Source organism: Pipistrellus kuhlii, unplaced genomic scaffold (genome assembly GCF_014108245.1).
Source record: "Pipistrellus kuhlii isolate mPipKuh1 unplaced genomic scaffold, mPipKuh1.p scaffold_m20_p_74, whole genome shotgun sequence".
Taxonomy (NCBI): domain Eukaryota; kingdom Metazoa; phylum Chordata; class Mammalia; order Chiroptera; family Vespertilionidae; genus Pipistrellus; species Pipistrellus kuhlii.
In genome coordinates, this window is record NW_023425578.1 from 874273 (window position 1) to 887667 (window position 13395).

The 13395-nt window shown below is 62.6% G+C and overlaps 1 protein-coding gene across 2 annotated transcripts; it reads left to right on the forward strand.

Moving 5' to 3' along the window:
* The first annotated feature begins 114 nt into the window (after positions 1-114).
* LOC118710441 (BRI3 binding protein) lies at positions 115-9173 on the forward strand. 2 transcript variants are annotated; one of them, XM_036422951.2, is made up of 4 exons: positions 115-433; positions 3888-3990; positions 4676-4762; positions 5869-9173. In XM_036422951.2, the coding sequence occupies exons 1-4, from the start codon at positions 230-232 to the stop codon at positions 6300-6302; spliced, it is 828 nt and encodes a 275-aa protein (XP_036278844.1). In that variant the 5' UTR covers positions 115-229; the 3' UTR covers positions 6303-9173. The 2 variants fall into 2 exon arrangements, with proteins under 2 accessions (XP_036278844.1, XP_036278845.1); XM_036422952.2 differs by lacking the exon at positions 4676-4762.
* Positions 9174-13395: the final 4222 nt, after the last annotated feature.

A 13395-nucleotide genomic window follows, 5' to 3' on the forward strand; every position in this document is an offset into this window, starting at 1 on the left:
GGGGCCGGACGTGGCGGGCCCATCGGTGGGCGGGGCCGAGCGCCTGCCCGCGGGGCGGGCGGGTGGCGCAGCGGCGGCGGCGGCGGCACAGGCGGCACTGGCGGCACCGGCGCGCGCGGCTCCCCAGCGCGGTCCCCGGCGCCTCCGCGGCCCCTCCCCCCGGCCCCGCGACCCCGGCGCGGCCCTCCCGCCCGTCCTCCTCCCCGGACCCCGCACCTCCGGCCCCGCGATGGGCGCGCGCGCCGCGGGCTGGCCCCGGGCCCGGGCCGGGCTGCTGCTGCTGCCGCTGCTGCTCGCGCTGCTGGCGGCGGGCGCGCAGGGGGCGCGGGGCCGCGGCGGCGCCGAGAAGACCAGCTACCGCCGCGCCGCCGGCCCCTTCTGGCCCAGCGCCGCCAGCCTGCTGGGCGAGGACAACGCGCGCGCCGCGCATAAGGTGGGCGCCGCCGCCCGCGGCCCCCGTGCCGGCCGCGCGCACCTGCGCCCGGGCCCTGTGCGGCCTCTGGGGCCCGGGGCGCCGGGGGCGGGGGTGCGGAGGCGGCCTCCGGGGCCCGGGGCGCCGGGATCGGGGGTGCGGAGGCGACCTCCGGGGCCGGGGGCGCCGGGGACGGGGGTGCGGAGGCGGCCTCCGGGGCCGGGGGCGCCCGGATCGGGGGTGTGGGCGCCGGGATCGGGGATGGGGGCGCCAGGGACGGGGGTGCGGAGGCGGCCTCCGGGGCCCGGGGCGCCGGGATCGGGGGTGTGGGCGCCGGGATCGGGATGGGGGCGCCGGGATCGGGGATGGGGGCGCCGGGATCGGGGATGGGGGCACCGGGATCGGGGCTGGGGACGCCCGGGACGGGGCCGGGGGCGCCGGGAACGGGGGTGCGGAGGCGGCCTCCGGGGCCGGGGGCGCCGGGGACGGGGGTGGGGGCGCCGGGATCGGGGTGCCGGGCCTGGCTGCGCGGGTGAGGCAGGGCCTCGGGGCTCCCCCTCGGCGCCCCGCTTCTCCTCGGAGCGGACCTTGCCCCCTGGCGCCAGGGCCGGGCCTCCCGGCTGCGCTGACGCGGCCGCGCCTCACCCTCACCCTCCGCGTGTGAATGGGCCCCTCTGTGAGCCAGGCACCCTGCCCCCCTCCCCGGACCCCACATTGCCTCCCCCTGGGCCCTCCTGACTGATGTGGAGACATTTATCTTTTAAAAACACCAAAACGTTTACTTTACAAGAAAAGGAAGGAGCGATGCGGCCGTCCTGTCGCTCCGGCAGCTGCCACCCTCGGGCGGGCCTCTCGGGGGGCGATGGGTTCCGCCCTTTAGGGGTTCAGGGGCCGCAGCCCCCCGGGAGGAGCCCAGAGAGGCGCCCCGCTCCCGCTGGGCCCTGGGAGGGAGCTGGGAGGGACGGGCCCCCGTTGGGGCGAAAGTTCACCCGCATCTGACTCCCCAGGAGGAGGAAGTGGACGGGCCCAGCACGTGGTGATGGGGCTCCCCGCGCACAGCCTCCATCCCTCTGGGTTCGGACCCGCAGGAGTTGGGGCTCCACCGCTTCCAGATGGGGGGCCTGTGGCTCAGCCCCTCGTCCTGTCCAATGGGGACAGTCCTGCCGAGAGAGCTGGCGACTGAGGGGCCGGACTTCCCCTCCGGGGGTCATGGATGCGTTCCTATCGGCCAGGGCACCCGGCGGCCAGGGCACCCGGCGGCCGGGGCACGGGCAGCGTTGCCGGGCTGGGCTGGAAGGACCCGCACTGACAGGTGTAGAGACCCCTCATTGTGTCCTGTTGGTCTTGTGTAAGCTGTTCTGCACCTTCTCCCTCTCTCTTTCTCTCCTCAGCTGGGGACATTTTCCGTTGGTTTTCAGGGAGAGAGGGGGAGAGAGGGAGAGGCAGAGAGAAGCATCGATGTGAAAGAGACACACTGATGGGGTGCCTCCTGCACGCGCCCCAAACAGGGCCTGGGCCAGGGAGGAGCCTGCAACCGGGGTACGTGCCCTTGACCCGAATCGAACCCGGGACCCTTGGGTCCGCAGGCTGACGCTTCATCCACTGAGCCACACCGGCCTGGGCTGCTTTTATTTTCAAAGAGCCTGCATTCCCTTATAGGTGTAGAGATCCTCCCTCGTCGGTTTTCGGTCTGTTTTGCACTGTGTACGTACGCTGTTTTAATTTTTCCATCAAAATCTGGAGCTCGGACCTCCGTGCCGAGAGCAAATTACGTGAAGGCTGTCCCACCATTTCACCCGCCCCTAACGGCGGCCGCGTTATCGGTTTCCTGTCTTTGCCCCTTAAGCAAGGCCCCAGGAAGGCCTTCCTAGGTGGCTGGTTTTTTTCTCTCTCTCTTTGGGGGGGTGTGTGCGCTTAGACAAATTCATCTGCAAATCGTTAGAAATAGAATTGCTGAGTCGAAGGGTCTGGTCTGTGCGTTTTTAAATTTGTACTTGAATTGTCACCGGGGCCCTTTCCTGCAGGGTAAGCATGTGAGTTCCCTCTCACACACACACACACACACACACACACACCCGCCAATCTCTCCGGCACACCCCACGTGCTAACCACTGGGCTGACCTCTGACCACGCACAGTCAGAAAAGCTGGGTGTCTGCTGGGCCCTCTGTACGCAGTTCCTTTGGCGGGGGCGGGGGTGTCTTCTTTTTAATCAATTCTCTCTTTTATTTTTCCTTCCCATCCATAAAAATATGTTTTTGTTGCTTTGAGAGAGAGAGGAAGTGGAGGGGGAGAGAGAAACATGGGTGTGAGGGAGACGCATCGGTCGGTTGCCTCGAATGCACCTTGGCCGGAAACCAGCTGCCCTCATTTGGTTCATAGCCGATGCTCGAGCGCTGAGCCACACCGGTTCCAAATGCCCAGCCAGTCCCCGGGGGCATGTACCCGCCACACCTGGGCCAGCCCGCACATGTGCGGGGAGCGCTGGCCGGAGCGGCACAGACCGGCACAGGGCATCGGTGAGGCCTCGGGCGGGCGTCACAGACCGAAAACCAGGAAGCGGCCCGGCCGGCGTGGCTCCGTGGCCGAGCGTCCACCCAGGAACCGGGAGCGAGGGCACTGGTTCAGGCTGGATCCCCCATGTGGGGCGGGCGGGCGGCGGCTCATCCATCTCCCATGGATCCTTCTGTCTCTCTCCCACTAGCCCTCACGCCAAGGGTCCCGGGTTCGATTCCTGTCAGGGGCAAAGGCGTGGGGTGCAGGTTCCCTCCCAGCCCTGGATGGTGTGCCTTTTGGAGGCAGCCAGTGGCTGTGTCTCTCTCAGATTGATCTCTCTCTCTCTCTCTCTCTCTCTCTCTCTTCTCTCTCCTTCCCTCCCTCATACTCTCTATAAAAGTCCATGGAAAATGTCCTCAGGTGAAGACTAACAACAACAAACTGATAAAGAAGAGACATCTGGCCCTAATCGGTGTGGCTCAGTGGACAGAGCGTCCGCCTGCGGACTGAAGGGTCCCAGGTTCGATTCTGGTCAAGGACATGGACCTTGGTTGCAGGCACATCCCCAGTACGGGGTGTGCAGGAGGCAGCTGACTGATGTTTCTCTCTCATCGATGTTTCTAACTCTTCTCCCTCTCCCTTCCTCTCTGTAAAAAATCAATAAAATCTATCTAAAAAAAAGAGACATCAGGCCGAGGACAGCAGACCCTCAGCCAAGGGCCAGCAGAGGGCTCCGGGCCGTCGGTCAGAGGAGGGCAGGCGGCCCAGGGTGGGCGTGGGGCCCTGCGGGGGGCGCCAAAGGGAGGTGGCACTCATTTTGCTCAGTTCGTGGCCCAGGACAGAGGGTCCCGGCTCGCCGGTCCCCGGGGCCGCTGGGGCCGTGGTGACCACGGCTCTGTTCCCGCTGACGGCGCACGGTGAGCTCGCTGGGCCCGGCTGGCGGCTACGGCCGGGCCCTCACACCCTCCCCGCCCCCGCAGGTGCTGACCAGGCTCACCGAGAAGTTCGTGCACAGCGTGGACGTGTTCCTGGACGTGCTGTGGAAGCTGTGGGTCGAGATCCTGGACGTCCTCGGCCTGGACGGTAGGTGGCGCCGTTCTGCCCGCTCTGTCCCGGCCGGTCTCCCCGGGTGACTGGAGGCAGCTGGTGGATGTTTCTCTTTCTCTCGATGTGTCCGACTCCCTATCCCTCTCCTTTCCTCTCTGTAAAAAAAAAAATCCATAAAATACATTTAAAAAAAACAGAGAGAGAGAGAGAGAGAGAGAGAGAGAGAGAGAAACCTAGATCCTAAGAGTTCTTAGGACAAGCAAAAACATTTTTTTCCTTTTTTGTATCCCTCTGAGATGGCAGACGTGAACTGAGCTTACTGTGGCGCTCACGTCCCCCCACACGTGTGCCATGGTGATCCCACACGTGTGCCATGGTGATGCCGTGAGCTATGTGGTGTGGGGCCACGTAAGCACGCTGGCGCAGGCCGTGTGCGTGTTCCCCGTGTGTGGCCTGAGCGATGGAGCAAGCACGGCCGAGGGGAGCCGGCGTGAGCGGTGCCGGGGGCCGGGCCGGCCTCACCCCGTCTCCCCTTCCTGTCTGACCGTCTCCCGAGCCGCACGCAGGAGACGAGGGCCGTCCGTGGGTGCCGTCCCAGCAGGCTGGCTGGGGTCGGAGCCCGCGGCAGCAGCTGCAGCGAGGCGCTGTGCTGTCTCACGGGGCAGGGCAGGCGGCGGAGGCAGGCGGGTGACTGCAGCGCCGGGTCCTTTGTGCTCCCCAGTCGGTGACTTCTCTCCCCTCATGGCCCGAGACACCGGCTCCCAGTCCTACTATCGCATCCAATTCCCGGCAGGCAGAGGGACCGGAGGCAAAGGGCACCTTCCAGGTACTTTTAGGAGAAAACACACTCACACACACACACACACACAAACACACACACCACAGACACACCCACACCCACACCCACACAAATACACACACACACACCACACACACACACAAATACACACACATACACACACAAATACACATACACACACCACACACAAACACACACACACACACACCACATCCCCCCACACACAAATACGCATATACACACACACACAAATACACACACACACACCACACACACAAATACACACACATACACCACACACAAACACACACAAACACACATACACCACACACACACACAAATACACACACATACACCACACACAAATACACACACATACACACACAAATACACATACACACACCACACACAAACACACACACACACACCACATCCCCCCCCCCCCAAATACACATATACACACACACACAAACACACACACACACACACACACAGCCTCAAAGCGACCACAGAGCATTTCTGCTTCCCTGACCAACACTTTGGTCGCGTCACTGTAAGGGGGGATTCTGGGAAATGCCTCGGTCCCAGGCAGCCGGGTGTCCAGCCTGCAACGGGGCCTTGGTTGCTGCAAGAGATGAGAAGGGCCCTGGCTGGTGTGGCTCAGTGGACAGAGCGTCGGCCTGCGGACCCAAGGGTCCCGGGTTCGATTTTGGTCGAGGGCATGCATCCTGGGCTGCAGGCTCCTCCCCGGCTCAGCCCCGGTCGGGGCGTGTGCGGGAGGCGACCCCTCCATGTGTGTCTGTCCTGTCGATGTTTCTGTCCTGTCCACGCCTCTCTCTCTCTCCCTCTCCCTCCCGCTCTCCCTAAGGACCATGGGAAACATCCTCCGGTGAGGATGGGGATGGGGATGGGGATGGGGATGGAGATGGGGATGGGGATGGGGATGAGGATGAGCAGCAGAAAAGAGGAGGAGGGAGGACGGAGGGGCAGTGGCAGGCCCGTCCAGGAGGGCGGGCAGATCCCCCGGGGCTCGGCGGGAAGGGTCCCGGGCCCGGCCGCTGGGCTGAGCCGCCCCCGCCGCCCGTGACCGGCCGCCGTCCCCTCTCCGCCCGCAGTCGCCAACATGTCGCAGTACCTGAGCCCGGCGGCCATGGCTGGCAGCCCCGCCCGCGCCGTGGTGTTCATCGGCGTGCTGATGCTGGCCTACTGGTTCCTGTCGCTGGCGCTGGGCCTGGCGGTGGCCGCCATGCACCTGCTGTTCGGCCGCTGCTTCTGGGCGGCGCGCGTGGCGCTCTTCTCGCTGGCCTGCGTGTACGTCCTGCACAAGCACGAGGGCGAGCCCGAGGCCGCCGCCCTGCCGCTCTGCTTCGTGGTGGCCGCCTACTTCATGACGGGGCCCATGGGGCCCTGCTGGCGCAGCCCGCCCGGCCCCCCGCCCGGGCCCGGCCTGGAGGAGAAGCTGGAGCAGCTGGACGCCCAGGTGCGGCTGCTCAACATCCGCCTCAACCGCGTGCTCGAGGGCCTGGACGGCGCGGCCGGCGGCAAGTGACTCCCGGCCGCCCGGCCGCCCGCCGTGCCCTCCGCGCCCGCGCTCCGCCGGCAGCAGAGGCGGCGGCGGCGGCGGCCGGCCAACGCCAAACTGCCCCAGTAAAGGTGCCAGAGCCGGCGGGTGCTCCGAGGGTGTCTCGGCCGCGCAGCCTTTCAGGGGGGCCCGCCCGGGGGGAGGGGGAGGGAGTCCGCGGGGGAGGAGAGGCCCTGCCGGCTGTTCAGTCACAGACGTGTGTCCCGTGGAGCATCTCTGGATATTTCCCCTTCCCTCCCCTCCCTCCGGGGAGGAGCCTGCAGCCCAGGATACATGCCCTTGACCGGAATCGAACCCGGGACCCTTGGGTCCGCAGGCCGACGCTCTATCCGCTGAGCCATGCCGGCCAGGGCCCTTCTCGTCTCTTGGAGCAACCAAGGCCCCGTTGCAGGCTGGACACCCGGCTGCCTGGCACCGAGGCATTTCCCAGAACCCCCCTGAAGGTCCCCCAGCGCTCAGAGGACATCTTCTGTGAGGCGGTTTTGTAAGATAAGGCCGATCCCGGTCCCGGCTCCTCACGTCCCCTGGAGGGGGGAGGACGCTCCCTCGGCGGTTCGGTTCGGAGAAGGGACCGGAGCGCGGCCGGGGCCGGCGTCTGGGTGGACGGCGGCCGCCTCGGCCCATCGGCGCCTCCGCATGCAGACGGTCCGGCTGGAGGCGGAGGGCCCTCTCCTGGGCCCCTGGATGCTCTTCACGAGGAGCTCCGCCTCCGAAGAACAGCGAGCGTGTTCCCGCTTCTGTCCTTGGGGGTCTGAGGCTCCACGCTTTGTACAGGAACAGGAAGACCACCGGGACCGGGCGGAGAGAGGTCGTGGGGCCCTCGTGGGGAGAACGCGCGCTCGGGGGCTTTCGGCGTGTCCGTGGCTCTTGTAATCCTCACCCGAGGGTGTTTCTCCGTTGATTTGGGGGGGGGGGAGTGGAGAGGGAGAGGCAGAGAGACACACGGAGGGGTTGCCTCCTGCGCGCGCCCCGCCCCGGGCAGAGACCGGGCTGCTGTGGGGCCTGTTCTTGCCCGGGAGCCTGGGGGTCCTCCTTTGTGCATCCCATGGACGCTGTGGAGTATTTGACCTCCCGCCCCCGCGGCCCCCCGCCTCCGCCTCCGTCTCCGTCTCCGTCTCCGTCCTCCCTTTCGTACGTGGGAAATGTATTTTTGTACCGTGTCTCATGCCTTGAAGAGAAGCCTTTCTATGTCTCCCGGGGGCTGGGGGCGGGGAGTCGCGGACGCGCCCTGAGACGTGAACATCGTGGTGAGAGCCGAGCCACCGCGGTCAGCGAGGGCCCGCTCTGGGCGTCCCGTCCGCGTTCCCTTCCCGCGTCTGCGGGAAGGACCAGGGCAGAGGACAGTCCAGGAAAAGACGCACCGAAAAGGCCGGTGTGTGTGGTGGCAGCTGTGTGGGCACCGACGTGGACAGGGACCTCGTGCCGAAGGCTCCGAGCGAAGCGTGGGGGGAGCCTTCCCCGCGTCCGGTTCTGGTCCCACACGCCCCGGGGTGGCCGCCCGGCGTCCGGGTCCTGTGAGCCCAGAGGCCGCCGGTTCGAGTACCGGCCGGGGGCACGGGTGGCCGGCTCCCTCCCCAGCAGGAGGCAGCCGATCAATGAGTCATCCTTGTTGCTTCTCTCTATCCCGCTTTCTCCTCTGAAATCAATAAAAATATATTTAAAATAAAACAAAAAAACACAAAAGAAGAAACTCCTGAGACCATTTCCCTCCCCTCCAACTTTATTTTTCTAACAAGAGATCACTGTTCAGCTCAGTTTCTGTTCCAGGCCGTTTGAGTTGTTGGACTTTTGCTTGTGAATAACAGAATTTCCACGGAGTGGCCAGATTATTACCTCTGAACGCATAGTAATCTGGCCGCTCAGTATATATTTTAGGGGCCTGGTGCATGAATGCGTGCATGGGTGGGGTCCAGCCAGCCTGGCCAGGGGGAGGGGACATGGGCAGTTGGCCGGCCTGCCTGCTGGTCGCACTCCTGACCGAGGGGACCGTTTGCATAGTCGCCTTTCATTCTGTAGGACAGACACGGAGCAGCCAGATGACTATGTGTTCATCTGGCCGCTCCGTGTGTATCTGGTTGGGCAGGATCTGACGCAGTCCCCGTACACGTGGTGTCAGGCGGCCCTCGTGTGAGGCCCTGCGCCCGGGCACGCAGACAGACGGGTCCGAGAGCCGCCTTCCACGTTCTGCTCTCCCGTGACCCCTTGCCGCGTGGCAGCCACGCGGGACCAGCGCCGCCCTTGTGGGGGCATGCAAGGTGGGTCGTCAGTTGCATCTGAAAATCGGGCAGCGCGTGTCAGCCGGGACCCCATGTTCCCACATCGTCTCGCAGACTTAAAGGTGTGAGCTCCATCTCAGGGCCGGGCGATCGATTCCCTGCGATGGAGACGGTGATCCGTGCTCCCTCCATGTTCAGCTAAGCCGTTTCTCTCGTCGTAACTGGAAACCCCGTTGGTGAGGTGCCCATTGTCCACAGCGCATTCCCGATTCCGTACGTTGTGCACATTTGATAGAGCATTTAACTTGACATTGACTATCAATCACCTGACTTGAATATAGTCGTGTGTGTGCGCGGGTGTGCGTGTGCCTGTGCGTGTGTGTGTGTGTGTGTGTGTGTGCACAGTTTTAGTGCCATGAGCCTTGGGACGTCGATTCTACAAATATCCATATAGACCTAAATGTATAATAAGGCTTGTTTGTATTTTTTTTGGCAAAGTGATACATTCCTGTGATGAAAAGTAACTGGCTTTGGTGTCGTGTAGAGATCTCTGTAAGCTGGTTTCAGCACAGAATTAAACTATTGTGAAAACGACAGCTTAATAAATGTCTTATTGTAATAACTGGCCGTGGTATGACCTCCTGAGTCTGCGTCCTCCCTCCCGGTGAGCCTGTGATTCTGTTCCGCGTCCCAGGAGGTCAGGCCGGGTTCACTGGGAGAGCTCTCTGGGGGCGGGGCCATCAGGGAGAACACAGGATGCCTGGTTCAGAGTGCATTTCAGGTAAACGACTAACACTTTAACTTTCGTTAATCCAGCCAAAACCGGTTTGGCTCAATGGATAGAGCATCGGCCTGCGGACTGAAGGCTCCGGGTTCGATTCCGGTCTAGGGCATGGACCTGGGTTGTGGGCACATCCCCAGTAGGGGGTGTGCAAGAGGCAGCTGATAGATGATTCTCTCTCATCGATGTTTCCAACTCTCTATCCCTCTCCTTTCTGTAAAAAAAATCAATAAAATATATTTAAAAACAAACAAACAAACAAACAAAAACATACCATTTCTTTAAAAAAAAATTTTTTTTTGTTAATCCTCTCACCTGAGGATATTTTCCCCCGTTGATATTTAGAGGGAGAGGAAGAGAGAGGGATAGAAACATTGAGAGAGAAACATCCATCAGCTGCCTCCTGCATGCCCTATTGGGGATGGAGCCCACAACCCGGGCAGGGCACCCTGACCTCCTGGCTCATGGTGGGAGCCCATCCATGGAGCCGGCTGGGCTGTGGTAAAATGCTAAGTGGTAGCTGTAACCCCCAGAAGGAAGTGCTCCTAGGGTCGGTGAAAGGATCTGAAAAGATCCGAGTGGGCTGCTGTATACAGAAACTAGTGGCCCACGGCCTGAAATTCGTGCAGGGAGGGGGGAGGGGGAGAAGGGGTGTGTGGTGGGGTGTCCCTCAGCCCGGCCTGCCCCCTCTCCAACCTGGGACATCTCTCTCGAAATCCTAACCACTCACCTGCCTGCCTGCCTGATTGCCCCTAACCACCCTGCCTGCTAGCCTGCTCGACCCCAACTGCCCCCTCTGCCAGCCTTCCCACCCTCAACTGCTCCCCCTTGGTGGCCTGATCACCTCCAACTGTCCCCCATTGCTGGCCTGATTGCCTCCAACTGTCCCCTCCCTGCCAGCCTGATGGCCCCCAACTGCCCTCCCCTCCTGGCCTGATCCCCCGGACCCTGCCCCCCCCCCCCCCCCCACGGCTTCTGTCCGGAAGGACGTCGGGAAGGTCTCCCGGCCTAATTAGCATATCCCCTTTGGTTAGTCTGGATACCATGGATTGGGGCGCAAACAGCCAACATTCGTTTATGACGGCGCTGGAGGCTGCAGGCCAGGATCAGGGTGCGGGTGTTTGGTGTCTGGTGAGGGGCAGCTTCCGGCTTCTCTGCTCTGTGGCCCTTGAACCCTGTCCCCTCTCACTAACCGAGATCCCGGATGTTCACTTCCTTCTCTCTGGCTTGGGGGCGGGGGTCCCCTCCGGGCCCCCAAGCGCTCGGGGTCCTCCCATACGAGGAGCCCCCCACCCCCCGTGCATCTCCGAGAGCAGAAATGTTGGGGTCACCGCGTCCCAGGCGCACACCCCTCCTCCGGCCCCGCGGGGGGAAGCGCGGGGAACCGGGGCGCCCCGCAGTCACGTCCGGTTGTCAAGGTGACAGCGCGCGGCCTTCCCGGGCGCAGGGGGCCCCGCCCCGCCGCTCGGCTCCCATTGGGCACGCCCTTTTCAGGCTCTCCGTCGGGATTGGCTGAGAGGCGCGGGCCCCATGTGCCGGAACGCCTTGCGATTGGCCGGCGCTCGGGTCCTGGCGCGGCGGCCTGGGCTGATGTGGGGCCAGCTCCCCGGCAGCCAATCGGCGTGCGAGCTCAGAGTGGTGCGTGCGCGTCGTGCGGATCCCTCCGCCGCCGCCGCCGGGGGCCCGCTGCCGGGCAGGGCGGGCGGGACCGGCCGGGCGGGTCTGGGGAGGCCCAGCGGAGGGGGAACGAACCGCGCGGGGCAGCGTTATCACAGCGGACTCTGCCTGCTTCTAAGCAAATGGAAACTCTGGCTTGGCATCCAAAAGAATAATAATAAATAATAAATTAATACTAATAATAATAATAATAATAATAAAAAGAGGGATCAGGTTAGGGAGAGGTGGGGGGGATAAGAGATCAACCGCAGGACGTGTGTGCATGCATATAAGCATAACCAATGGACGCAAAACTCTGGGGGGAGGGGGAGGGCATGTATGGGAGCGGGGCGGGGGGCAATGGGAAGATACGTACACATGTAATTAATTCAAAAAAAAAGAAAAGAAAAAGAAAGAGGGATCGCTTACCATTTGGGGAAGCACGGATGGGCCTGGAAGATACCATGTTGAGCGCAATAGGCCAAACGGAGAAAGACGTGACCTCACTTCTGTGTGGGATCTGATGAACACAGGGAACAGGCGGCCATACCTTCCCTGTGGGGCTGGGGAACGAGAAGAGGCAAACGGAAGGCCTTGTGTGCTTACACGCCCGCCCGTGGACACGGCCAAGGGGCAGGGAAGACCTGGGGGTGGGGTGGGGTAGGGGCTGGGAGAAGATGGGAGGCATGGAGCCTGCCGGCACAGAGAGGCATTCAGGGTGACAGACGGTCAGTGTGCCTGCCCCGTGCCAACACCAGCTGGGAGCTTCTCGCTGTCCCAGGCGCAGGCGGGAGACAAAAAGCAAACACGTTCGTAATGGGGCGATCTGGTCTCGCCTGGCAAGGAAGCAGGCGGGCAGGTGGCCTGGGCAGGGCGGGGGGATGGTAACAGGGTGTTGGCTGGCCGTGGGGGCGTTAGGGGGGCAGACCAGTCGTGGGGGTGACATGACGTGGGAACTGATGACAAATGACGCTCCCCACCTACAAGGAAGTGAGGCATCCGGCCGGGGCTCAGTATGCAGGGAGAACCGGACAGGTGGCCCAGCTGGTGCCAAGGCCCTGAGGCACACTGGGCACAGCCGGACGGGGCCGGCCTCACAGGACCTTGGGCTTGTAGGCACAGTGTGGTTAAATCCGTTGGAGCCCTAACCGGTTTGGCTCAGTGGATAGGGCGTTGGCCTGTGGACTGAATGGTTTCAGGTTCGATTCCGGTCAAGGGCATGTACCTTGGTTGCAGGCACATCCCCAGGGAGGGTGGTGTGGGAGGCAGCTGATCGATGTTTCTATCGCTCTCCCTACCTCTCTGTAAAGAATCAATAAAATATATAATAATAATAATAATAATAATAATAACCGTTGGGAAGTTGTGAGTGAGGGAGTGATGTGACTGACTCCCATGAGGAAAGGAACATTCTAGCTGCCCTAAGGTGATTGAGGGGGGTTGGTTTTGGGGTGTTAGGGGATTTTGCAATAGTTCCCTTGGGGTATGTGGTGGCTTGGAGTAGTTGGAGAGGTGGGGACGATAAGAAGGGGGATGGAGAGACAGATTTTTTTAAAAAATATTTTATTGATTTCTTACAGAGAGGAAGGGAGAGGGTTAGAGAGCTAGAAACATCGATGAGAGAGAAACATTGATCAGCCACCTCCTGCGCATTCTTTACTGGGGATGTGCCTGCAACCAAGGTATATGCCCTTGACCGGAATCAAACCTGGGACCCTTCAGTCCGCAGGCCGACGCTCTATCCACTGAGCCACACCGGTGAGGGCGAGAGGTAGACCTTTAATATTAATAGTTACATAGACGGTCCGTAGAGACGCCTGGGGACCCTCCCCTCCCCAGCTATTATTATACTAACAGACTCCCATGTTGGGATCAGGTGGGCTCGCCATCCCCCGTGGGCAGTGGACTTACTGAAGGGAGGAGAAGCCCCCGTGGGAGGGAGGGGGCGGGGTGGGCGAGGGCAGGCAAGTGAGTGACCTTTGGCAACGGTTGGGACGCTTAGGGCAGAGGCTGTGACCCCAGCACAACCACGTGACTCTCACCAGGGTGACAGGTGCTGTCCATTCAGCCAGAAGCCCGGGCGGGGCGCGGGCAGCTCAAGGGGAAAGCCTGGGCCCCCCCACCCTCTCCCCCACCCTCTCCCCCACCCTCTCCCTACCCTCTCCCCCACCCTCTCCCCGACCCTCTCCCCCACCCTCTCCCCCACCCCGCTCCCCCACCCCGCTCCCCCACCCCGCTCCCCCACCCTCTCCCCCACCCTCTCCCCCACCCTCTCCCCCACCCCGCTCCCCCCTCTGCCCTGGGTTCTCTGTTTGTGGGTTTTCTCCAAAGTGTCTGTCATAGGACCCCCATCCCAGGGCCCCGCCCTATTACACTCCCCTTTGGTCTCATTGGCTAGAGTTCGGTC